Source organism: Durotheca rogersii, assembly GCF_024521655.1.
Source record: "Durotheca rogersii strain YMJ 92031201 chromosome Unknown GGS23scaffold_19, whole genome shotgun sequence".
Lineage (NCBI taxonomy): Eukaryota > Fungi > Ascomycota > Sordariomycetes > Xylariales > Xylariaceae > Durotheca > Durotheca rogersii.
This window is the reverse complement of record NW_026251250.1, coordinates 549223-574130: the sequence shown is the minus strand read 5'-3', so window position 1 is coordinate 574130 and position 24908 is coordinate 549223. Positions and strand designations below refer to the sequence as shown.

The 24908-nt window shown below is 56.8% G+C and overlaps 6 protein-coding genes across 6 annotated transcripts; 4 read left to right on the top strand and 2 right to left on the bottom strand.

Annotated features, from left to right (window-relative positions):
• The first annotated feature begins 715 nt into the window (after positions 1-715).
• On the top strand, positions 716-2894 carry GGS23DRAFT_577771 (uncharacterized protein). Its single transcript, XM_051516948.1, has 3 exons — positions 716-1424; positions 1766-2130; positions 2256-2894. Exons 1-3 carry the CDS (start codon positions 1376-1378, stop codon positions 2439-2441), a joined length of 600 nt encoding a protein of 199 aa, XP_051369964.1. The 5' UTR covers positions 716-1375; the 3' UTR covers positions 2442-2894.
• GGS23DRAFT_577770 (uncharacterized protein) lies at positions 2895-5112 on the bottom strand. Its single transcript, XM_051516947.1, has one exon. It carries the CDS (start codon positions 4514-4516, stop codon positions 3131-3133), a length of 1386 nt encoding a protein of 461 aa, XP_051369963.1. The 5' UTR covers positions 4517-5112; the 3' UTR covers positions 2895-3130.
• Positions 5113-5278: 166 nt separating this feature from the next.
• Positions 5279-7395, top strand: GGS23DRAFT_577769 (N-terminal nucleophile aminohydrolase). The gene is made up of 5 exons (XM_051516946.1): positions 5279-5693; positions 5770-5832; positions 5963-6057; positions 6135-6347; positions 6418-7395. The coding sequence occupies exons 1-5, from the start codon at positions 5684-5686 to the stop codon at positions 6799-6801; spliced, it is 765 nt and encodes a 254-aa protein (XP_051369962.1). The 5' UTR covers positions 5279-5683; the 3' UTR covers positions 6802-7395.
• Positions 7396-8487: 1092 nt separating this feature from the next.
• On the top strand, positions 8488-10039 carry GGS23DRAFT_159810 (uncharacterized protein). The gene is made up of 4 exons (XM_051511430.1): positions 8488-8775; positions 8886-9123; positions 9208-9373; positions 9550-10039. The coding sequence occupies exons 1-4, from the start codon at positions 8766-8768 to the stop codon at positions 9685-9687; spliced, it is 552 nt and encodes a 183-aa protein (XP_051369961.1). The 5' UTR covers positions 8488-8765; the 3' UTR covers positions 9688-10039.
• A 2305-nt stretch (positions 10040-12344) lies between these two features.
• Positions 12345-13127, top strand: GGS23DRAFT_598774 (uncharacterized protein; the record flags this gene model as incomplete). Its single annotated transcript, XM_051518832.1, has 1 exon — positions 12345-13127. One exon carries the CDS (start codon positions 12345-12347, stop codon positions 13125-13127), a length of 783 nt encoding a protein of 260 aa, XP_051369960.1.
• A 4689-nt stretch (positions 13128-17816) lies between these two features.
• GGS23DRAFT_577757 (uncharacterized protein) lies at positions 17817-21369 on the bottom strand. Its single transcript, XM_051516945.1, has 4 exons — positions 20871-21369; positions 20447-20756; positions 19525-20390; positions 17817-19449 (listed from the first exon to the last, which is right to left on the bottom strand). The coding sequence occupies exons 1-4, from the start codon at positions 20973-20975 to the stop codon at positions 18559-18561; spliced, it is 2172 nt and encodes a 723-aa protein (XP_051369959.1). The 5' UTR covers positions 20976-21369; the 3' UTR covers positions 17817-18558.
• Between the last annotated feature and the right edge of the window lie 3539 nt (positions 21370-24908).

Below are 24908 nucleotides of genomic sequence, written 5' to 3'. Positions count from 1 at the left end.
CGTGAAGGTGTCGCTGCCTACGCTGCTGACAAGGAGGGGTGAGGGCGCGTGCGCGAGAGAGAGAGAGAGAGAGAGAGGGACGAAGTGATTGTAAGGGGACGATCGAGGCAGATGCGGAGAACGTTGTAGATCGCATCACTGGCGAAAATGCGGTGTGCCGTGCGCTCGGGCGGGTTTCCTCAGCCTATCTCCTAGCATAGACAAGTGTCGATGCATCAGCTCTCTGGTCGGCAATGCGTATGAGGCAAAACGTCTCAGTTTCGAGCTTTTCGGGATCCGGTGTGATAGGGATCCAGGGTCGACGACATTCATCCCGGAATGGACGGCAGCATCTTCTCGGTGGTTGATACGGGGAGCGCGTAAGGGGGTGGGGTCAAGTTGGTGAGTTGGTCCTCTGGCTTGATAAGTGCCTAGTGAAGTGAGAATCTCTGAGAATCTCTGAGAGAATCTCTCTTCGTCTCCATTCGCGCATTCACCCACATAACCTTAGATGTAAGTGTAGGTACCTCTGCCTCCTGCAAACCATGGGCACGTTAGAGGTACTCCCCTCTAGGTAGGTAGGTTAGACGGACAGGCACCTGTAATTAAGAGGTTAGGTACGTTAACCGTACATATAGTCCGGTCGCTTTAGGCTAGGTGTAGGTACCTAGACTCTTTAAATCGGTGCCTAGTTGGAAAGCCGAAGGTGCCTGAGGCTCGTGGTATTTCTCAGCGTGTACAATAGCTAAGGTAAAACGAACTTGGGATTTCTCTTCTCTTCTCTTACCTACGTCGCCCATCCACCGTCACGCCAAGACACACCAAGCCACGCCACGCCACAACCAACTCCTCCCATCGAATGCCCTCTCTCTCTCTTATCTGTAGAGGTTAGGGACTAGGTACTGATCAAGTTACGCCAGCCACATGATCTACGGTGGAAACGTATCACCACGGATCCCGACCTACCTCTACCTAGAGACAGGTACCTCCACCTCCAAGCTCAGGTCGACGGGGACGTCCATGTACCTGCCTATCAGAGACACGATGGGAAAAGTACGGTCGATACGCGTAGAAAGTGAGGCCGGCGAGGTAGAGAAGTACTTCCGCCCTCGTCTCCTCTTTTGGCTGGTGCCTGCTACCTACGTGTAGGTAATCCGACCCAATCTTCCCAGCCCCGTCGATTCGACACCCGTCCTTCGTCCATTCCTCTCCCAGATCCAACTCCATCCGACCAGATATCCGCCCTGGACATGAGGACTTCGGGCCCGCAACACCAACACTCGGGAAGGGATACGTAGCTGAAGGATACCGCGCACATCAACCTGCTCTCCCTCTCTTCTTCGCGCCCTTTTTTTTTTTGGTACTCGGTTTGGTTCCGACAGCATAGAAACCCGCCATGACACGCCCGATTGTCTACAACGTCGCCCTTGGCGTCTTCGTCTGCAGTACGTCATCTTCTCCCCATCCGTGGCGTTGCCTCCTCGTCCCACCAACCCCACCAACCACATCGTCACGATGCCCTCAACCCCCAATGCCCCGAGCCTCCGTCCAGTTCCTAATCACCGTGTCATCGCTACCCGGCGTCATCGCTACAGTGGTCGATTCTCAAGTTCTGCTTTGTAAAGTTTAAACGTCGAGATCAGATGCAGGACGGTGGGGAGAAGGGCCAGGAGGCGACCATGCACGGGAACGTACGGTAGCACTAGGAGAGCGAGAGGAGACGCGGGGGCAAACACACCCACCTATACACAGCCGTGCGCTAACAATCTCCGCTGCGGCGCCAAAGCGACGGTCATTACTATTGTATCCATCTTGACGCCGCACTGGGTTTCGTACTCGGTCACGGCCGACACCGGGTCGACCTTCCGCAAGTCGCTGGGCCTGCACCAGAGCTGCTCCTCAGTCGACGAGCCCTCCTGCCGGCCTTTCCCCACCGACGATGACTGCCGCGACAGCGACGGCGACTTCTGCGCCCTCTGGCGCAGCAGCGGCTTCCTCATCTCCCTCGCCACCATCGTCGAGCTCGCCACCCTCGTCGCCTTCTTCGTCGTCCGCGCCGGCGGCAAGGTTAAGCGCGAGACCGGCTGGCGCATCATCGCCGGCTTCCTGCTCGCCGACGCCGTCGTCGAGTTCGCCAGCATAGGCATCGTCGTAAGCCCGTCCCCGTCTCATGCTCCTCTCCTCCCCAGCGTAAATTCGTCACTACGAGAAGGAGAGAAGAAAACAGAACCAATTTGAAGTATAGCCCGTTAATGCTATTGTGACCAATTTCGTAGGCCTACCTCTTCGACCACGACTCTCAGTTCGCCATCCCCGGCTGGCACCTCGACTGGTCCTGGGTCCTGTGCACCGTCAGCGCCACCGTCTCCGTCCTTCTCGCAGGTGGCCTCGCCTCCTCGGCCTGGCTCCTGCCACCGGAGGACGACTACGAATACCTCGAGGACCCCCCGGTAGACGCCTGAAAAGAAAAAGAAAACCAGGATCTTCACACAGTCGTCCTCTATCACTAACCACCAATGTTTCTTGGCGGCGTTTTGCCAAAAGGCTGGATCAAACTAGCTTTCTTATTTCTGTGACAGGTCTAGGTTTCGTATAGTATATACCCCCTACCCCACACATTTGGGGGGAGGGGTGTGACGGCCAGTAGTAACAGGTCACGCAGCATTTTCTTTTGAGGATTTTGGGTTCTTCCCGCCGGCGGTATAGGGCGGAGGCAATTATCGTCTCGTATGCCCCGGCGTAGGTAGGAACCGTATAGCCGCGGGTCTGTAGGATTGCACACGGATATATATATATATATATCATAGGAGTACGAAGGCAAAGGCAAGGTTGACACAAATGGGGATGGACACGACAGGGAAAATATCCAAGGTAATTAACTAACTAGGTACGCAAGCAAGACTCGATACGATCATTTGCGCTTAGCTCCCGCTCTATATTCCCTTGTTCAAGCATGCCATCGTGTTAATCCGGGTATCTTGTTTGTCATTTCTCGCCTTGGTAAATGCAGTAACCGTAGTAGTAATAGTAATTATTCGTTGCCGTTATCTTAGCCCACACACGCACGCGCGGAAGCACGAGGTAGCGCGTCACACATAATCTATGGTTAGCTGCAGAATACACGCACGCTCGGTACCAATCTGGCCGGCTATTAGTCTCCGTCGTCATCGTCTTCGTCCTCGGAACCCGAGCCCGTGTCCGACGCCTCGGACGAGGAGGAGCTACTAGACGAGGTGTCAGCCTCGTTCCGCCGCGGCCGCCGCGGCCGCGACGGCGGCTCATCTTCCGCCTCGGAATCCTCGGAGGAGCTGGAGCTGGAGCTGGAGCTGCTCCCGCCGCCGCTTCGGGTGTTGCCGCGGGCCGCGCCAGCGTCCGTTTCGCTATCGGAGTCGGATGACTCGGAAGAAGACGACGACGACGCGTCCTCTGAGGCGGTGGCCTCGTCCTCCTCGTCCTCGACCGTCGCCGTCCGCGCCTTCCGACGCCGCTTTGTCCGCTGCGGGGGCGCGTCGTTGAGCCGGAGGCGCTTCTCGCTCTCGGCGCGGTCGGCGGCGGTGGCGCTACTGCTAGCCGCGTACCCGGAGTCCCCGGCCGTGGTGGTGGTGGCGGTAGCCGTGGTCGACGCCGTCTCGGCCCCCTCGCTGTCGGACAGCTCGTCGAGGACCATCTGGGTGCGCATGCGCTTGACGACGCGGCGCTGCATCTCCATGTCGGCGGTCCGGAGCACGTAGTCGACCTCGTTGAAACGCCGCTTTCCCGGTTCCCTGGGCTCGCTCAGGAAGGCCGCGATGACGCCCTCGTATTCCCTATACTTCCGCTCGGCGGCCTCCTTCCTCGACGCCGAGAAGCCGTCCGGACCCTGCTCCATGTCCTGGGATTTGATGCCGGACGCCAGTTCCCTGAGCCTCGTCCTGACGGCCCCTTTCAGCCCCCGGATGTACTCGTAGAATAGGTGGATGTCGGCGGCCGGGATGGTGGTCTCGTCGGCGAAAATCTGCTCTAGCAGCTTGGTCTGGTGGTTCTTGTTGAATTTCCAGGTGTCCCTAGACGAGTGCCACTGCCGTAGGTACGCGAGCGCCGGTTCCAGGTTGACCGAAGCCTGTTTCTTGGCCCGTTTTCCCGGGGTCTCGGTGGTTCTCCGGGGAGGCGCCTGGTTTTTCTTCTTGGGGAGGCGTGCGTTTGTTGCGGCTGTCGGCGAAGACCGGTCCTCCGTGGCAGATTCGGGTGCGAAGGAGACAGATTTAACCTTCTTAGGAGTCTGAGAGGGAGGAGTCTGATTTGGGGGGACGTCCCGCTTGGCCTTCTTCACCGAATGGTCTAATGCAGGAACGCCAGAAGATTTTCTCTTCGTGCCGGGATTGGTAGGGCTCGCGGGATTTTCCCGACGATGGTTGGGCACCGGCACAGCGGCTGTGCTTGTAGGTAGGGTAGCGTCCTGGCTCGGCTCGTCAGACGCGGGCTTGAGCTTGAGGCCCAATCGCTTCCATGCTGGAACTCGCTGCGCTGGCGCGTTCCCAGTGGAGAGTACGGAAGACATCGATAGAGGAAGAGCAGGCAAACCGGACAAAGAGGGGGCAGAGGGGGACACAGCGATACAAAGGGCCTCGGTCAGGTATGGCCACTGTACCCGGTGGTAGGCAGATCGAGATGCTACCTAGGTACTAGACGGGTAACCTGTCCCAGTTCAATCCCCCTATACCTAGGCCGGTTTGTTTGGCTCGACGTGTCTCAAGCCTTACGGCAGCAGCAGATGGTCCGGCGGCATAGGCAGTTTACCAGAATTCGCCTCTTGGAACGCAAGACGGGCGACGAAATAGTATTAGCCTGGGCCAGATCTGCGGGACGGTGGTTTCTCGGAGTGGAATTGCCGCCAATGAAACGGTTGTGAGGCCTTCACATTTCACGCTCTCCAGCGGGGGGAACCATTTGGCTTGTATTGGTTTCTAGCCATCTATCGTGGGGACTGCCGGAGGGGATCGCTGAAGGGTATGTGTGCTTGTAGCGTCTGACTTCGTTGGTGAGACCGGATTTGGGACGGAATGAGAGACGCCCTATTTTTTTGGTATAACAGGTACAGCCGTATAGGCAGATGGGAAAAAAATAAGGAAATATGTCATCCCAAATCGAGTGGCATCTAATCGATAAAGAGATAAGATAACCCCGGGACGGCCACGTGCCTGTCCACCAATAACCTGCCGTATTAGAAAAGCGGTAGTGGCTTGCTTGTGCTCATCTCGGAACTCGGATCCAAAGAATCCGTGTTGCCATGAGGCGGGAGGTAAACAGGTACCGAGTACCGAGTATCTACATGACTTGGGTACCTGCTCTTAGGCGGAGCCCTGCCCAAGGTAGGCGCTCGCATAGAGGGGTCCCACGGCCTTTAGTTACCTTCGGTACCTAGCCCTGCCTGCATCAGCCACCTCAAGATAGGTACCCCCCAAGCACCTAGGTACCTGGCCTAGGCAGATCCTTTACCTGGCCAAGTGTAGAGCTGGCTCGTCTCCAAGGCTCCCACCTGCGCGCGTCAGAGCTCCTCCAAAGCTATCCGATCCAACTTCACTCTTCCCAACGAGACGATAGCCTATACCTACTCCTCTGCAAACTCCTCGCCAGCTCTCGACTCTTCGCCAGGTCCAGGCCGACTAATATCACCCTCCACCGTCGTCGCCCCCTCTAGCGGCCAGCCTAGCGATCGTCCTTCACGATGTCGGGAGGTTCGTTCGGGCAATCCCCTCTCGTCCCACCACAGCTGGCTTCGGTTCATGCACTAACCCCACGGGCTCAATACAGGAAACGCAGGTTTCGATAGACACATCACCATCTTCTCCGAGCAAGGCCGGCTTTACCAAGTCGGTATGTTTTCCTGAGTCACCCCGGAGCCTCATCCTCAGGCAGCCGGGGACGGCAGATGAGATGTAGCAGGGGCCCTGGATCGGGGGCGGATGTGACATGGGGGACTTCCAGCTGACGACTACCTACCCAGAGTATGCGTTCAAAGCTATCACCGCCGCGAACATAATGTCCATCGGCGTCCGGGGCAAGGACTGTGCCGTCATCCTCTCGCAAAAGAAGGTCCCCGTATGTGCTTTCAGCTCTTCTCCCTGCGGTGGGCATCGACATCGTCGTCGAAAGCTGAAGCTAACGGCCCCGAGTAGGACAAGTTAATCGACCCGTCGTCCGTCTCGCACATCTTCCAGATCTCACCGTCGGTGGGATGCGTTATGACTGGGTCAATTGCGGACGCTCGCGCCTTTGCGCAGCGTGCTCGGGGAGAGGCTGCTGAGTTCCGATACAACTACGGGTACGAGATGCCATGTGATGCGCTAGCCAAGAGATTGGCCAACATCAGCCAGGTTTATACTCAGAAAGTAAGATTCCCTCCGACAGCTCCGCATCGACCAATTCTCACGAAGCTGACCCTTGTTTTTTTCTCGTCAGGCATACATGCGCCCTTACGGTGTGGCTACAACGCTGATATCATTGGACTCTGAATTTGGCCCGCAGCTCTACAAGTGCGACCCGGCAGGCTACTTCGTCGGTTACAAGGGGACCGCCGCAGGTCCGAAGCAGCAAGAGGCGCTCAATCACCTAGAGAAGAAGCTCAAGAACAAGGACCACGCGGAGGGCACATGGGAAGACGTCGTGGAGTTGGCCATTACGACTTTAAGCACGGTTCTGAGCATGGATTTCAAGAAGGGCGAAATTGAGATCGGGATCGTGGGAGGCCCTCGCACGGATGGCGAAGGTTCAGATGCCCTCTTCCGGACGTTGACCGAGGATGAGATCGACGAACGATTACAAGCCATCGCCGAGAAGGATTAAGATATGTAAGGCGGCTGTGGCACGAGGCTACGTTTTTTTACTCAGCGCAGCCAGCCGATTAGCTTACGCTGACAAATCTAGTATGTCGTTGTGTGGAAGCGTGAGCTCGCGCTATATGCTGGGTGGTCGTCTCCGTGTGTGAGAGAGCAAGAGAAAGAGAGTCGGTAGTTTTAGACGTACGGTCAACGAGGCCTTTGACGCACCATCGCAGCCAGCCAGTCGATACGTCGACCATCGCGACATGATGCCCCAACGCGGGAGGCATTGCCCTAAGGTGGCTATAGCTGAAGATGTGCCGTCGATTCGGGGATTCAGGTGGTGGCGATATGGGCGATCTGGGACGGATAGAGCCCTGGCGGTGAATAATGGTCGTAGAAGGTCACCGTCCCAGCGCACGTGTAACGTACCGATCAGGTCAGCAAGCGAGAGCATAAGCAGGATAGGCCGGGGCCTCGCGGGATGTAAATCCATCTGTTTCGACCGCGCGCCCGGGGTCGTGGGCGCCGTCGAAGCCATCCGCCAAGATGGCCTTACCTCAAAATCTCCGACCCACGACCCACGGCAGTGGTGCCTCGTGGGAATTTTGGGGGAGCCAACAGGGGGGGGGGGCCAGAGGGGGGGGCGGCGCGGGATGGCACGATAGGTGGGATCTAGAGTGACACGTCGTCGGACGGTTGCTTATTTCCTTATTCTGGTTTGTTTTATTCGACCATCTCATCTCTTTTTCGTTTTTTTTTTTTCCCTCACACTATGTTTCATCTTGCGAAATCTCGCGGAGGCGAAGGCGAAGGCGAAGGCGCGCGTGCGGGACCCGGCAGATTGCGCGCTTGTGCAGCTGGGAAAAGACATAATCGTCTGTCTCTTTCGGACGGCCTCTTTGAGCAAGAGAAGACGGAATATGGGAAAATATCCGTTCAGCTGCGCCGCCAGCGTGGCTGAGGCCCAATGCCGGCAGGTGATTGGGCCACTCCCTCCCGCCTAGTTCTGAATAAGTCGCACGCAATTGTTTCTAGTTCACCTGAGAACTATACTCCTTTCGAGGTCTTGTGCGGTGCGTGGCGTTGCTGAAGTCTCCCCTGGCATTCCCGTGCCAGCCAACCCCGGGGGCCCTACGAGGAGGCTCTTGTTCGTTTAACCGTCCCGATGTGCTCCCCTGACGCTAAGTCTCGAGCCCCCTCCCCTGCTTCGAGGGTTGGCTCGCCATTGTTGGGTCGATCTCACGCCCTACATGACGATGGACGTTTACTGTCCCTGCATAGCTACCTCGGTCGTGGCGTGGGCTGCCCGCGAGCCGGTTGCCGCCTCTGCACGTAACATCCCAGGCGCACTAGGGCTGGGCCCGAGGACCCAAGGCTACGGGGCAGATCTAAGATACGACTCCAGCTCTGTCAGGATGTCCCAGGTTTGAGCTGTCAATCGCCATGCTTAGTTGGATCGATAATTATTCCGATTCGGCCAGCCGCGACATAACCGGAGGGCGAGAGCTGACCCTCATGACTGTGACTGTTGCGGTCTGCACTCCATCGGGAGGGAACTTCGGCGCGAATGCTTTCTCAGTGAACCTCCTCTCTTCGTAGCTGCGTGTCGTGAGGGCTTCGAGACTTCTCTCTCCTTCCCCCCCTCTCTCTCCTCACTTCATCTCTTCTTCCCTACCCGGTCCGTAAGAAGTCGATGGTTTCTACAAAAGCCAAGTGAATTCGCTCCTCAAGATGCCCATCATGGAGCTTCTTCACCAACGACAACGAAAGGGGTCACTCAGTAATCTTACAACTTTGGCACTCGTAGCAAATTTTGCGCTGGAGCCGAATCTCTACTTAATCCTCGCTGTACCATCTCTACTTAAGTCCTCCGAACGACGTCTTTCTCTAGTCTCCCGTCTTCTTGATCCGGTATCGAGCCCCTAGGCCGAAGTCCTAGTTGCGAAGCTAGCCTCTAGCAAGTCACTTCTTAAACCTGATAGGAAAATGGATGGGCGTAAGTAATAGCCGCTGAACCTACGCCGTAGTTCTGACCAAGCCAAGCCGGGCCTTGGTGTGGCGAAGAACGCATCTGCTGCGTAGTTATTCCTAACCATCAAATTTCAGTCAACGAGTACCGAACCGCACGTGTGGCCGAGATCCTGGCGGACTTTCGAAACCTCCAATATTACATCGCCGCGGCGCCCGTAGACCCCCCTAACGCCGACGACTACTACACCGAAGGCTGGGCTGCAATGCGCCAGTGCGCGATAGACGGCCAACACATCCTCAACTGCGCGGCAGACGTGACGGTGCCCCAAGCCAGCGGCGGCGAAGCGGAGCAGGAAAAGGCAGAGCTCAAGCAGTGCGTGTAACCCGCACTCAGGATCCTAGCGCGAAATTCCCCGATCCAAGGCGACGGGCTGCTGACAGAAAAACCCCTCCCCAGAATCCTCTTAGATGCCTACTCCCGGAGGCACGAAGCCCAGAAGATCTATCTCCGCCAGGCAGCGGCACAGAGATGGGTCGAATATCGAGAGCAGGTACTACAAGGCCAGCGGCCAAACGCCGCGAATCGACGGCAACTGAGAACTGTTGACGAACAACTACGAAGCGTACGACGAACCCTCTTACTTCGATAACGCCTTTCGTCTTACCCCTACCTCCCCTCCTCTCCCCATACACACATACGAGAACCCCCCCCCTCTCCCCTCCTCCCCTCTCAACCCTCTTCGTCGAGATACAGCACCCGCGACGCGCGCCACTCGTTCTCACTAACACCATGATTCAGGAACTCGGTCAGATCACCGATGATGCGGTCTACCTCGAGCTCCAAACTTCCGACACCAATATGGCACGCTGGACATCCGAAGACCCGAGCCTACGAACGGTGCAGCGCTGGGTGCGAGCGCGCCCGCAGACAACCTAGCCCACACGTGGAAACGGAGTAGGCGGCGATGCCAATAGCGTGAATTACCGTCTAGGGTTCTAACGACCCGTTCCTCCCCTTGGTATGGGTACAGCGCAACGACAGAGGAAAAAACATTCGGTCGATGATGGATAAGGGGGGGGACTACTCACACTACGATCATTCAGCAGATACAAGCAAGCAACAGCGGGAAACTACGATATCACCAAGACATGCTAAGCAAGCACATTTTCTTTACCACCACTATACGAACCTATAGATTAGGATTCACCCCCTCCCCGGACGCTCCCTTGACGGGAGGGTTGTAGGGGACAGGCACACAAGAAAACGAATCGAAAACCAGCGAAAAAGAAAGGCTAGAGATGGACTGCCAGGTGCAGTTTTGCCCGATGTACATAACTCAGAAGATACCACGCGCAGCATATAGAGATTAGGCCTCGGTCAGATTACCGCTCGTAGGATAGGACAGGATAGGATAGGAATAACAGTCGCTTCGGGCTCTTTTTTCCCGCTATAAAAGACGGCCCGAATTACTGTGTCTACCGATATCACTATAGTTGACGGCCCAGCGGACTTGATCCCGCCTCGGCCCACAAGAACTCGGAGACCCCGGGACCCATATTAGTGTCGACATAGTTTAGGGGCTACCGGGAAAAGCCCTCCCACTAGCGCCTCGGGAGCATTGTCAATATGGCCATAGGGCGTCACGGGTGAGGACGGCTTCTGCCTGGTTCTCTCTGGTCATTTGATAGCGACAGGCAACCCGCCAGCCTTGGCTCCAGGGGGCCGTCGACGCCACAGCGACGGCGAACCCGCCGTCGGGAGCCTGCTAGCCTAGCCGATTCCCTAACCAACCCGGTTCCCATCGATAGCACATGGTAATGCAAGGGTTAGGCGCAGAGGGCAATCCAGGTTACGTAGCGTGCGTCTCCTGGCCCCCTCCCGGTCCGTGGTGGTGGAACTGCCGGTGGTAGCAGCCTCCACGACGACGGCCCTAAGCGATGGTGGAGAACAGGAGGCCGACGTAGCGCGCGGATTAGGCGCTAGGGAGCTGCAGATTATCGCCCAGGTGGCAAGACCGGAGAGAGACAGAGAGAGGGCTCTTTCGTTAGCCGCAGTCGGCGTCACCTCGTGGGCTCGCCAGCCCTACTTATGAGATCGGGTTCTTCCCGAAGTAGGATGATGGCTGACCGAGGGAGAGCCACACGGTTCAAGTCTCTCCGAGGAGGAACGAGTAATGGCGAGAGAGCCGGCTCTCGTCTCTTGCACGGAATACGCCAATCTCTATCCTGTTGCGGGCTAATAGCGGGCTGGCAACCGGCCTTGCGTGCTCTCCGCCCCCCCTTGTTCAGCTGAGCCGAGGCGGGACTATTGGATATTGGACTGCCAATGGCCTCGTTCGTTCGCTCCTAGCTTCGGAGATCTTTGTCGATAGATGACGGCCCCCTCGCCCCGGCCTCTGATGCAGAAATATGAGATAATCATGACAATCATACTAATAATCAAATAGGGAACGGAAAGGTGTTGATTTGCAACGGAGACCTCACCTTGACCGGGAGCGGAAGGGATTTCAGTCTGGGCGTCACTCAGGTGTTATAGGTAGGTAGGTACTTGGGGCCGGGTACCTAACCCAGCCTTTTTTTTTCCCTTCAGCCCTAAGTAGGTAACAGATGCCACTCGGACCTGCCCCCGATAGACCAGCCCTACCTGCCTCCCTAACCCTAGAACCCAGCCGCACGCCAACCCATCCTGTGACCTGTGTCCTGTGTCCTGTGACCCGTGTCCTATGACCGGCCCCCGAGGGCCGTCCAGCTCTCGGACCGGAACTACGCAAATCCACGCAGTTCGGACAATCCAGCTTGCAACCGTCACCTGCTCGAATCATGGGATGTGACTCGGTAGAGGTTATGTATAGGTAGGAGGTACCTACCTGGTTGCCCGGAAGGTACCTGAGGCACTAAGGTACGTACCTAAGTACCTAACGTGACCATGACCCAGGGACCATCCTCTTCTTTTTCCTTTTTTTTTTCAGGCTTATTGCCCAACGCAGCCACAAATCAAATACCGAACTATCAGAAAATTTGGGTGGAAAAAAAACATCGTCAACTCTTCAACACCCTCAAAGTCAGCAAATTAATCGGTGCGCCCGTCATCTTCAACAGCCACTCCTATTGCTGCTATTGCCGTTGCCGCTGCCACTGCTACAGCAAGAAAAGCCGTCATAAATTACCCAGGCTGTGCCACTGCACTACGAGTGAATTGTCGCGATTCCTCATTGCATATTGCCGGTGGCAAGGGAAGATATCTAGGCATCTCGGCCCATCGTTCTGCTCGTCCACGGCATCGGTAAGTTCCAGTTGGCACCCTCTGGCTCTCAGCACTGCCGTCTTCTTTGCGTCCAGCAACACGTTGCCCCCGCAACCTTGGTGCATGGACTCACTCGGATGGCGGAGATCGATGATACCCTCGTCCTTCTGCCCACTTCCTCTTGTCTGGACCATCTCTCACGCATGGTGGGCGCAGATATTGGGCTTGGGACCACAGTCATAGGTAGTTACCTGTCTACCTACAATTTATCCCATCCCTACGTCCTTTCCTTTCCCCTCAAAGGCTGGGGGGGAACGCTCCCGCTGGGCATCTTAGGCAATATATCGGCTATGGGTACCTGTAGTGCCTGCAGAGAGCCTCTCGTGCTTCAAGTGAATGATGGAGATGAGGACGAGGAACCCCAGGTTGTCCCTGACGATCTCGAAGCCCCCTGCGGCTGCCATTTCCACTGGCAATGCCTTTTTGATCAAGCATCGGAGTTGGTCATCTCGCTTAGGTGCCCTTCATGCGGTGCCGAGCTCGCCACCAGCACATCAGGCCCATCGGCTGCCAACCCGCTTCTCGCGTCGTCAGCCGGCGTGGCTATCCTAACTACGTACACGAACGAAGGTGGTATCCAGGAACACTACGACATCCTCCCCGAAATCACCGAAGAGGCCTATCTCGATGCCAATCCCGAGGCCCGTCCTGCGCGCGCGTATCACGTTATGTGCAGCGAGGGCGACGTGGGCGGGATTGTAGAACTGCTGCGCGACGCCGAGCGAGCTGACGGGGACGAGCCGAGGCTAAGCACTTTGCAACTGGTCCGCTATCAAGATCCGCTAGGGGGCTCGAAGAGCGGATTGCACCTCGCAGTGGAAAGGAGACAGACGGATGTCGTCTGGTTGCTGCTATGGATAGCATCCACCCTTCCCGCGGGGGTGTTCCCCGACCCGGTGAGACAAGCAGTAGAGACAATGGGGATCCAGCGGCCGAGCATACCCTCCTCAGATGACATTCGCGCACTGAGGGATAACCGAGGCCGGACGGCCGAGGCGGTCGCGGCGCAGACCGGGGGCAGAATGGCGGCCATGATGGACACCGGTGTTCTGTATCCGGGTCCCTATGAGTAAACCATCGAAACGCCCTCGCCTGATTGGACAGCATATAATACCAAGGCGTCTCAGTTAGAGCACACATCTAGATAGCGGTCGAGGGGTCTGGGGCCGATTTGGGACGAGCAATACGTCTAGTGACAGTTACTACGCCGGTTTTCTGCAATGCAAATCCGATGAGACCTGCTTGACCGTCCCCCCGTCCCCCCCTCCCCAAGAACATGCCGCCCGCTATACATACCTATATTAAATGATCGACACGCGATGCAGGGGATCACTGGCAGGCTGCTTAGCAGAATCTGCCTGATAGTTGCAATACGAACGACTTATGCCGTGCTGGGTATTTGTAATTCCGGCACATTTGTAATTCTGTTGCAGCGAGTTCCTATCCAAGTAAGCAACCTGTGAGGGATCCCGGATGAGAGCTCCTTTTTTTTCTTTTTTCTCGAAGCTCGAAGCCGCAAAACCGTTCCAGCGAATCCCCCGGTGTTGCCCAACCAACCACGGATGCGTGGGAAGTCATCGTGCATGCGACGTTCCGTGTCCAGGGACGCGTGCGCGTGTGCTCGTTGTGTGCTTATCAATGGACGTCAACTGCCTACCCAAGGTAACCCCCTAACCATCTATGAGTATGTGCTCACTTAAGCTCCCCTCATACAGCCCCTACCAGCACACGGCGAGCGGCTCAATATCTAGCAGCCGGGGGATGAATGCAAATGCATCCTGCTTGACGGCAGGGTAAGCCGTCCCAAGCCCCTCGTCGACGTGCATTTGGGCATTTGGATGTGACGCAGAATCAGGTCATGGTCTTGGGGACACCGGCACCTCTCCTGCACCTCTCTGCACACCTCTACGCATACGAGCTGCGGCCTGCAAATCTCAGGCCCCTGAGCCTCAAGAGCCGTGCGTTCGCCCAACGTAGCCGCATTGGTAAATCGAAGTGCCGCTGTGTTTACATACCGTGGTGGGCGCCGCAATCGTCTGTCTACCTGTCTCCATACACACACATACCTACCCTCCATACACACACGCCAACACCCCTACGTGGACAGGATACATCTATGCACCTACCGGCTCAGACCCATGCCTGTGTACATCTTACAATATCTGAGCACATCCTGGATGACAGCCACAATCCCGCGTCCCTGCGAAACGAAACGAAACAATCCCCACGCAGATCCGACGAATAATAACGGCAGGACTCGGAGCGGCCCCTAATAAAAAAGGAGGAGAACGAAGCACCCAGAGCTTCCCCATCTACCGACCTTCCGCATAAGGGGTCGATCAGACGCACCCACGTCCATAGCTTATTATATATACCCGTATATGAGTATGCATACCTCCTGCCTCGGCGCATGCGTACTTGTTATGTGTATATATGCATATGTAAGTATGTAAGTAGGTATGTGCATATGTGCTAACCTGATCCCCAGCATGTTTCCCGTCTGTGTCTGTGCTGGGTCTTCATGTGCTCAGACCCGCGGTAACGACATATGCGGGCGAGGATAACTACCTAAATATAACACCATGCTACATACCTACTCATACCTATCTGAGAGTCACCTCCCTACAGCATACTTGGCACCTCGGCGTTTCCTGCAACCTGCGGCTTGCGCGCACGGAGGCGGGCAGACCAGCGAGCGCAGGCCGTCCTCGCAACTGCTGCTCGTCGAGAAAGGAGAATCTCGGGTCCTTCCCACGTTGTAGCGTAGCAGCAGCAGCAGCAATGGAAAAGAGAGTCCTCCCTCTCTTACCCCCCTAAGTTCCTTACTTACTACCCACCCCTCATCCTTACGCAGCGATCGTCGAGCGAGGGACGAGACGAGACACGCCTGTGCGAATGGCGGCGCCGGCCTCGTCGGAGGGTTATGCGGCCGTAGGTCGATCCGCCCATCCGTCCGCGAGAGCTCCCAACGCTCGCCAGGAGCGGGCAGGATTCGGCGGCGAACGGGAAGAGAGGGGGTTCTTCTGCAGACAATGCAGTCCTGATACCGGAGACATGAGACTCTGGGTCGCACAGACAATAACGTGCTTACCCCCACGTTGTCTACGACAGCGAAACATCGGTTCGTCTAGTAAGTGAGGGAGGATGGAGTGGGGGAGGGGAGGAGGGGGGAGGGGCAGAAGTAAGGCGGGACAATTAACACGGACAGAGACGGAGAGAGATGCAGAATTATGAGTAGAGACAGGATCTATCTTGGCAGCCACCCTCGTCCTGCTCCTCCTCCTCCTCCTCCTCCAGCTCGTATGCGCGACATCGTCGACGCCGCGGGGAGCGGTGGGGATCTGGAACGGGCTAGATGGGAGCTTCGGCCAGCAGCAGCAGCAGTCTAACCAGCTTTACCCGGTCCGGCGCTCGCAGTTGCATGCCTGCCTACCTTGCGCGCACATCTACATACCTACCTACGCGTAGATGCGCGATATACAACACTCCGCATAGCTCCGCATAGCTGGGCCACCTATCGCGACACGGGAACTCGAGTGGCGAGGGGAGGGGACGGATCTACGTTAGATCAGAGTTAACAGGTACCTACCTACCTACCTCTAAGCACGGCCGATACAGACCCGAGCCGTTGCTCGCGGACCCGAAGTCCTCGGCCCCCTTCCCCCCTTTCCCCCCTTTCCCCCCTTGCTCCCTCCTCTTCTCCCCGCAGGTCGAGGGAGAGCGAGTAGGCTGCAGCGGCGAGGCGTGTCGCGCACGCGCGGGAAAACGTGGTTGGGTTACGCTTGCGGTGGGCAGGCTGAGCAGGTGCTACGTGGTACGCGGGTTTCTATTTCTATCTCTACTTCTACTTCTTCTTTTTCTCCTTCTCCTTCTCCGCCTGGGTTGCATGGTCCCAGTCCCGGGGATGGCTGGACTACCTAGAAATAGAAAAGGGGGGAGGAGGAAGAAGAAGAAGAAGGAGAAGGAGAAGAAGGTGGGAGCGACGAAGGCCTAGGGAGACGAGCTAGCGTCGGAGAGGGGAAGAAAGGGGAGAGAGAAAGGGGGGGGGGGGGGGGGGGGGAAGTCACCTTCCGAAAGAGAAGCGCAGGCTTGCTTACTATGCCGGCGTGCTCTGCTCTGCTCTGCGTCGCTATGCGTGCACGCGCTTCTCTTGGCGGGTTGCGCGGGTTGCGCGTACGCATCGAGCGCGGGATGCGAATTCGAGCAGGGCAAGGTCGGGGATTCCGCGCAGGTAAGTAGCGGAGGTGAAGTATAGGTAGGTAGGGTATAGTAAGGAGAGCACGTCAGTTAGAAGCTGAGGCACGCTCCCGGGACAAATGCCCCCCCCCCCCCAACTTTGCTCCCATAGGTGCCAATTCCTGCTCCCGGGGGGCGGGCCGCGCATAGCATAGGTATTAGTAAACGCGAAACCCAACGTCCGACAACCCCACGGCCGAGAGCGGTGTTTTGCCGCGAAGGGGGGGAGCGGGCGGGCGGGCGAGCCGAATTAGGACTCTTTTTTCTTCCTCTTCCTCTTCTTCCTCCCTTCTCCTCTATACCCCTCCCTCCCCTCTTCCCTCCTCCTCTCTCTCTCTCGCAGAGGAGGGGGAGGAGGAGGCATGGCATCGGCCGCGCACGCACGCACAGGCAAGGTGAGGGCCCGGCGAAGGAAGACGACTGGGAGAGAGGGCCAGACCGACGGCAGGCACGGAGGGGAGACGTGCGGCCTGCGCCCAAGGGGCGCGGCGGCGAGACGGGGCGGTCGGATCGTCGCGGCGCGGCGAAGGTCTTTCTCGTTCTGCAGGTCATCCAGCGTCGGCGGGGGGAGGGGGAGGGGGGGGGGGGGATGGTGTGGGTGGGCGAGCTGCGCGGACAACGGGGGGTGCGCGTGCGAGTTCAGGTGTGGATGGGTGGGTGGGTGTGCATCGAGAAGGGGGGGGAGGGGGAAGGGCTGGCGTCTCTCGGTCCACTCCTCCACCACACACCTGTCGGCACCTATGCAAGAGGGAGTAGGTGGGTGTGCCAGCTCTTCTTTCTCTGCGCCCGCGCGTGCGTGTATAGTAGGCGTGTGCGTATGTAACGTATATGCGATGCGCGGCGGCGCGCGCGTCCCGTCCAGGTGTGCGACGAAAATGCCTGCGTGGCTGGGTGGATTGTAGACGTGCATGCTGCAGACAGGTCTCTCTCCCCCTCCCTACTTACCTACTAGGGTATATTCTGACTACCTGTGTGTGTAAACATCATGTGTGCACGACTCAAGTCCCTACCGTGCTCCCAACTCAACTCCCAGCGTCGCCCGCCCGCCGTTGAGAATGTCGCCGAGGATTTTAGGTTCTCAACGCAGATGGCGGTGGGCCCCTTGACAGATCCGCTGCGGAAAGGATGTACGCCCTAAGCAGCAGCAGCAGCACATACCCACCTACCTTGGAGGTTGAGGTAGCTATCTTCCCTCCGGCCGAGCCCACCAGAGCAGGGGCCAGAAACAAAGGATTGCCCTCCCGATTCGGACGGAGGACACGCCGTGGGAGCTGAGGTGCGCCCTCGAAGAGGTCGAAGGAATGAAACAACCGATAGTCTCAAGTCGTATATTTGGGTATCTAAACTCGTGCGTTGAAACAAATGCCCGTCTTGCTTTGCTTAACAAAGAGAATAACGACGTCGAGGCAATAATGCCGGTAATACGCAACGAAGCACAACCTATAACATGACACAATATGGACACGCATGCATCAAGGCATCTCACGGTCGCGTCCGTTTGAGCATCTGACTAACTTGAATCTTGGAAGAGGCGTAGATAGTCCAGAGTGAATGATTTAATTTGTGCGTCCCCGAATTCGCCTTCGCCTTGACGGAAAAAAAAAAAAAAATCCCCTAAATGCACACTCCACTTAATGCCGATCGCAAAGATGACTCCCGCAATAGCCTTGAGACCTAAAATACACTGCAACAGGTTGCCCCATGATAGCACCGATCCTTCTTCTGGTTTTGGGTTTCAGCCGAGATGACTTGTTCTAACGGCACCAAGCGCACTGGGTATAGAGGTAACCGTTCAGTCGTAGACGTGTGTGTAGCGGAAACCCGACAACGACCTTGACGCCTTGACATGTGAAAGGAAAAATCGAGATGACACCTCTAGATAGAAGGTCCGATAACAGGTAGAAAATTCCAAAAGGAAATGATGAAGGGAACGTGGCGCCTAGCACCAGATAAGACGACGACGACGAAAAAAAATTGAATGAATGGTTTCTGAATCAAGGAACGCCGGAGGCCCCCAACCCCAAGGTGTATTTATGCAACGGATTCTAAAGGAATGACGAGAATGGTATTATGCTAAATGGCTGATTTTTGTGGCCGGCCGTAAATCGTCGATCGTTAAAAAAAAAAGTCGTCAAAGGAATGTGGTAAGACAAGTAGCGAAGATAGAACACGAAATCGATTCGGGTAGAAAAGGGAAGAGAAGTGAGGGGGGGAGGGGGGGGGTATGGTACTGTGAATTGCGTGCCGTGCTCAGCGAACCCCGTGGGTTCATTCCGAAACAGGTGTTCGATCCGGCTGGAAGACGGCGGCGGTCAGGAAGATCTCGCCCTCTCTCGGCGAGTTCTTCACGGGCAGAGCGGGCAGAGCGGGCAGGGTGGATACTGGAGGTGAGGTGGGTGGCGTCTTGCTGAGTGCTCTCGGGTAACTGTTGCTAAGAATGTCGTGGCTGCGGGTACGGTGTAAAACCTTTAGCTGCTCGTCTGTCTCGGGTTGGGCCGCAGCAGAGTCGGAGCTCGCGACGCCACCGTTCAGCTTGGTAAACTCGCTCTCCACGTCAGCCAGGAGGGCATACACGTCGCTGTCGGCGTAGATGCGGATGCTCTCCCCTCGCTGAAGCGCCGACTCGGCGGACGAGCTCTTGCGACCGTGATTGGGGAAACCATCCTCGGCCTCTTCGTACGGCAGCTCCGGTATCATCGAGGGTACCCTGGCAACGACGCGCTGGGGCGAAGGAGACGGAGAGTGAAAGTGGGCAGGCGTAGCGCTCTTGCTCGGGCTCCGCGGTGGCGTCGAGATATCAGACGCCCCATTGGGGAGCCGTACCCCCATGGCTTGCTGAGGAATGTCACTAGCGCCAGCCGTGGCGGTCTCCTTCACCAATGCCAGCGTCGACGCGGCGGCGACATGCTCGAGAAGTTTCTGTCTGACACGCGTCCGTCGGTTCTCGGCCTGCTCGAGCTTGCTCACCCAGTCGTCGATGGAGGCGTCGAGCTCGGCTAGCGTCTCCTCTTGTTTCAACATCGACTCGTAGCTAAATTTAGCAACGCGAGGCGATCGTAAATACTGGCAGATGCGAGTGTGGAGATTGCGGCGCCCGGCACGGAGAGATGTATACGTGCGGCGTAGATACTCAGTTCGTTCGTCAAGGTGGCGAAGCTCCTACGAAACGGTTAGATGCCGGAGGATTTGGGGGAGGGGGCTTGGGGTCTGGAGGGAATGGACGGGTGTCTCTACCTTTGAGAGGTTCTCGACGTCATCCTTCCTGAGCACCTCGAATCTCAGGGCTTGGCCCAGAGCTTGCTTTTGCAATTGGTCAATCTCGGCTTGATCCATCATCTTGACCGCCTCGCTCGGCTTCCACCCCTGGGGCAGCTCCTCAAACGCTCGACGTTCCGCGCTGGTGCTCCTCTTCGACATGCTTCGTTTGCGGCCGCCGCCGATGGGCGTACCGTCGCTTCGTTTCCGTGGCCGCCCGCGATCCATAATGCTCGCCGACTCGGATTTTCCTCTCCTGTGCGACATGTTGTGCGGGACCCACGACTGCGCATCGGGCTCTACCTTCGAGGTTGCCGTGACGTCGGGGCTTTCTTGCGGGGCGGCCACCGGCGTACTGAGGCTCATCTTCTCCCAAGGCCGTGGGGATTCTCGGGACTCGGGAGGCGCCGATACGGGCGTCGGAAGCGTAGAGGCGGTCATACTCGTCGTCGCAGACATAGGCGTCGCGGTCGTGGCCGAGGCCAGGGCAGGCGCAAACGGATTTCGCAGCTTGGGTGAATCGTCAGCTCGATTTTGCTTGGGCCCGGAATCCGATAGCGAGATGCCGGAGCGAAGACGGCTCAAGGACAGCTGACGAGCTAGTCGTGGGATTGCGCCGCTCGGCGGCGGGATAGTCAAAGGTGCCAGATCTTTGGGGGAGAGCGGTTGCCTCAAAGCCGATGGAGTACCGGGCTTCTGCGATTCGTTAGAAGTAGAGATCTCTGGGCTCTCGTCTAGAGTCTCTTTGACGCGAATCACAGGCTCAGTAGGCCGACGCTGGCGCCAGGAGTTGACAGGAGTGCTGATAGACCGTTCATGCAGCGCAGGCCGGCCTGGGATGGTTGCTACGACTAGTTAGCGATCGGGTACAGCGGCGACTAGGCCGGACATATTAGCTCACGAGAATCCATGGAAACCTCTTGCACCGTCGTCATGGGACCCAGCTCAGTGACGCTGACTTTCCTCCTCCGGTTCAGGTTGTGCTCCTTGATGCGCATCCGCAGACCATTCGTCACAGACGACTTGTCGGCCCGATCCACGGGCTGACCCATAGCCATCGCGAAGGCCTGCTCCGGATCCAGCTGCTTGCCGCTAGCTACGGACGGAAGATGTTTCTCCTTGGGAAACAACTGATACTTCCGGGTGCTCTCCGGGTTCTGCATCCTCCAGACGAATGGCTTCTTCTCCTCGGACGAGCTGGTAGATAACAGCTGTGGTGGTGGGCATGAAGTGTTAGCGGATGGGTTCGGAAAATGTGCCAGCCAGGAAGGGGGAGGGAACGAAGAGAACGAGCAAGCAAAGGAAACGGAAGAGAGAAGTCGTACCGAATCGGTTGAAGCATCAGCGGAGAACACATTCGCTATATAGCTTCTCAGGCTGGCAACGCTCTCGGTATCACTGTCGACTAGGCAGGCAGCTATATGGGCCATTGGACCTGCGACGGGGGGTGGCCCCAGATATGTAAATCACAACGTCCGGTAATAAGCAATTCCAAGCAAGGAAGGGTGGCAATAAAGGCCGGTCATATGGATGATAGGAAAATCCGACAGGATGGTGGGCGAGAGGTATATGTATGTATCAGCGGCGTGTGGAGGGGAGGAGACCGGCCGCTGTCGTCTGCGGCACCCAAAAATATGCACACACTTTAGAAGGCAACCCAAGAGATCATAATGATAGACATATGGGATACGCACAGTTGGGAGAGAGGAGGGCAGAGGAGATGAGGGAAACGGGAGATGCATGTCCTTAATACGAAGAGGCTATAGTCCAGACCAAGCTGTTTAGTTTCTGTGGCTATACGCGAGGCGAATAACCTAGGGGAACAAGCCAAGGGGGGGGGGGGGGTGGAGGAAGAGGAGGGAGGGGGACTATGAGTATAGCTTCGAGATGCTGGTTCAACAGATTCAGGAACGAGTCCAGGGGGAACTGGGGATGCGACTGCAGCGCGAGACAAGACGGTTCACTGCACGCATGCAGGTACCTGCCTGCCTACCTCATGTACCTACCTAAGGTAGGCGTGCAGCAGGTGGGCAGGTACATGTACGTAGGTGTGTAGGGTAGGGTAGGTACCTACCCGGATGAAATACATCAGATGTCTCACCGCAATAAAAGTACCTCCCGCTGGCAGCCTCCCTATCTACGCAGGGTGCCCGCTGCGGCAGGTACATTTGGAGGCAGGCTATGCTGTGTACTCGCCGGCAAAGGGGTACCTGCCTGTGTATGTATATATACATATGTACCTACCTGTAAGTAAGGTACCTACCTCCTAGCCTAAAGCAGGCGAGTCAGGCAGGCATTGCACAGGTACATGCGCATGGAGAGGGAAGGAAGTTGGCATTGGGATAAAAACGGCAACCTCCCTCTCCCTCTCCCCCCTCGCCGTCCTCCTCGTCCTCCTGCTGCCCTGCTGCTGCCCTCCCATCGCTGGATAGGGACGACGCAGACCCCGAAAGCAACCTGGTGCACGTTTGCCGTACCGCGCGCCGCACCCTTGTCCCCTATCCCGGCAGCGTTTCAACAGAGGTTGATGAGGGTATCCGCACATGGGGCCGGCCCAGGTGCAGAAAAGAGTTTAGGCACATCGAAGGGGGAGGGGGGGGGAGGCCCAGACTGTTGCCTCGACCGGAACCTTACTAGGATCCCCTCCAGGATGCTGAAACCCGCTTAAGCCATAACAGGGCCGCGATAGCTGCGCGGTCGTCGAGCTTTGACCCTGGTCATGCAGGGGTAGCCCATGGCGACGCTGGCCCGTCCTGGACCTCGCTGCGGGCAGAGCGGGCGAGGTACGTCGGCGCCTACATAGGGGGGGAGTTGCGGTAGGTATAATATAGAGATGCTTGTCTATAGTTGAAGCTTCTTGCTGTTGCTTAATCGAAACAAAGGCAGCTTTCTGTGACGGCGCTGCCGCTGGTGGTGCCGAGTGCCTCGAGATCGCGGCCCTGGACGAGGCCTGTACCCAGTTTAGGGGGAGGAGGATATCCACTCGCCGGCCCGGTCTGTTTGTCTGTGTCTGTCTGCCTGCCTCCATGCACTTTTCGGTTTTGGGGGCGGGAGCTCTCTTCGTCTGTCTATCCCTCCCGTCCACCAGAGGCCTCATCAGCTAGAGAGTGTCGAGCATCGACGAGTTTCTGTATAAGCCGCAGACGGAGCGAGCGGGCGTGGCAGTATGAGTAGCCATTCTGACGGCGGAATTGACTCAACACAAATCTCTATTTTCACCCGCATTGTGGGTAGCCTGTCGTCTCAGCCGCTGGGACTCGAGGGAAGCGAAGGACGGAGGTTCGGTATGAGGCCGTGCCAGGGGGGAAGACCTGCCTACAGACTTCCGGATATGCTGTGTAGCAAATACATGTATACATGCGGAGGAATTCCGTGTGTGCTGCATCTCACCGCCTTGGAGTACACATCCGTAACACTCGCTACGAATATCGCAATACCGGCGGCGGACCGGTGGGAGGCGACGCCATGGCTATGCCTAGTTATGGATCTGCGGAGGTGGTGACATCGAGATGCAGAAGTTTGGGGGGGATATTCTCGAGTCTTAGGATGAGCTCGACGGGTCACATCACCGCACAGTCACCGCACAGTCACCGCACGTCGGCCGTGTTGGGCACATGTGCAACTATTCTTGTCGCTATGACGATCTTTCGTGAGCGGACCTCCTCTCGTAGGTCGAATGCGAGCCAAGACCAACGTCAACGCTGGGGATTCAAGCACTAAGAAAGATCGATAACCACGAGAGACGGATCGTAGTCGTACAACATGCGCCCCTCTCGCGACCTAGTCTTTTTCCGGTCGAGAAAAGGCCTCGGACCTGTAAGTAGGTAGTTGCTGTGGAGATATCTCACCTACATGCGTATTTACGCTCGTAAGGGTGTAAGGGCTAATAGTGCGTGGGTGTATGCACATGCATAGGTAGGTAGGTAGGTAGGTTGCCTACCCGACGAACCACACCTACGCGATGCAAATAGCGGAGAGATGGAGAGCTAGGTATGTAGGCAAGCATGGAATGCAGGTATGCGACATACATACGTTCTAATCTTGTCTTGATAGCCATCTTCCCAACTCTGTTACGGGTTTTGAGGTGTGCGGCGTCATGGGGTTATACCCGTGTGCCTACGTGCAGCGTACCCCCCCCGCCGCCCTCGAGTGCGTAATGTAGGTATGTAGCTCGCCTCATGCCATGGCTGCCGGCGACATGTACTCAGTAGATGTGTGGGGAGGGTATGGCGAAGGTGAAGATCGTCGTATGTCTGGACGATGAAACGTCCGTGGATGTCGATACCGACATCGGGGCAGTCAGCCTCCGAAGGCGCGGGTCCTCCGAGGCTGCGGTGAGACGACGCCTTTTGGCCTCTTCCGAAGCGCTCTCTCCAAGTACGCAATCCCCTCGTCCTCCTAGTCTTCTGCCTGCTTACTATGACGGGGAGGGGCATGAGGGTTGAGCGGTCGTTGCCACCTACTATACTCATAGAGGCTAACGGGTGTAGAGGAGCTCGCAATGTTTTACTTGTGACCTCCGCTAGCCGTTGGCTATAGGGTTGCATCCATATACAGGTACATATCGTGTTGGAGGGTACCAGGCATTGGGGCTCTAGTTCAGCACACCAACACGGAGATTTTTCTTATCACTTGACTTAGGGGGGGGAGGGGGGCAGGGGCAGTTTACTTGCAGAAAGATGTCTGTCAGAAGCGGATACTCTTACCGCACGAGTTATCACTGGGGAATACTTGCAGTTGATAGGAAGGCAGAAAGGCTGCGTACGCCCTCTTGGCTGCGATTCGAGAAGAGAGAGACCCTAGCCACATATTGAGTACGGGCATATGCGTATCTGATCTGATATGTATAGGTATGAAGCTTTACGCAGCACTCTTACCACACATGCACACCTCTACTACGCACATGTTTACGTAGCACGGAGCGAGTCGCGGGTATGGAGTATACTATAGCAAGACGGGAATTCCGTACTTATACACTGCGGGGTCCACCCGCAGTGTATACCGATCTACCCCATAATATACGCAGGGATAGGGAGCTACCTAACACAGCACGAAACAGGACGGACGGGCTACACGTAGTATACTCATGAGTGATAGTTTAGTTTGGTTAGTGAATGGCATCCTACACAAAGTGAGGAGGAATCTACTACGTAGGTAGTGCGTAGGATTCGGGTGTTGCGACTGGTCGACGGAAACCGGCCAGTTTCTCCTATGCAATTGATGGTCGTCTACGACATGTTTGAGTACGGACCTCACATAGGCACTGCGTTGCGTGGTATCTAATGCACTGAGAGTCAGTGCGTTACGGAGTGACTGGTGAGATTTGTGAACTGTGCCTCGCTGTGACTCGCTCGTCGTCGTAA

Excerpts from the sequence above, each read along its gene's own strand:
- GGS23DRAFT_577771 (XM_051516948.1), top strand. The coding sequence starts at position 1,376 with ATGACACGCCCGATTGTCTACAACGTCGCCCTTGGCGTCTTCGTCTGC. Across the intron at positions 1,425-1,765 it reads CCTTGGCGTCTTCGTCTGCA|CGACGGTCATTACTATTGTA; the intron begins GTACGTCATCTT and ends GCGGCGCCAAAG. Across the intron at positions 2,131-2,255 it reads TCGCCAGCATAGGCATCGTC|GCCTACCTCTTCGACCACGA; the intron begins GTAAGCCCGTCC and ends CCAATTTCGTAG.
- GGS23DRAFT_577770 (XM_051516947.1), bottom strand. The coding sequence starts at position 4,516 with ATGTCTTCCGTACTCTCCACTGGGAACGCGCCAGCGCAGCGAGTTCCA.
- GGS23DRAFT_577769 (XM_051516946.1), top strand. Across the intron at positions 5,833-5,962 it reads AGGCCGGCTTTACCAAGTCG|AGTATGCGTTCAAAGCTATC; the intron begins GTATGTTTTCCT and ends CTACCTACCCAG. Across the intron at positions 6,348-6,417 it reads GCCAGGTTTATACTCAGAAA|GCATACATGCGCCCTTACGG; the intron begins GTAAGATTCCCT and ends TTTTCTCGTCAG.
- GGS23DRAFT_159810 (XM_051511430.1), top strand. Across the intron at positions 9,124-9,207 it reads GAAAAGGCAGAGCTCAAGCA|AATCCTCTTAGATGCCTACT; the intron begins GTGCGTGTAACC and ends ACCCCTCCCCAG. Across the intron at positions 9,374-9,549 it reads TTGACGAACAACTACGAAGC|GAACTCGGTCAGATCACCGA; the intron begins GTACGACGAACC and ends ACCATGATTCAG.
- GGS23DRAFT_577757 (XM_051516945.1), bottom strand. The coding sequence starts at position 20,975 with ATGGCCCATATAGCTGCCTGCCTAGTCGACAGTGATACCGAGAGCGTT. Across the intron at positions 20,391-20,446 it reads AGAGGTTTCCATGGATTCTC|CAACCATCCCAGGCCGGCCT; the intron begins GTGAGCTAATAT and ends AACTAGTCGTAG. Across the intron at positions 19,450-19,524 it reads ACGTCGAGAACCTCTCAAAG|GAGCTTCGCCACCTTGACGA; the intron begins GTAGAGACACCC and ends ACCGTTTCGTAG.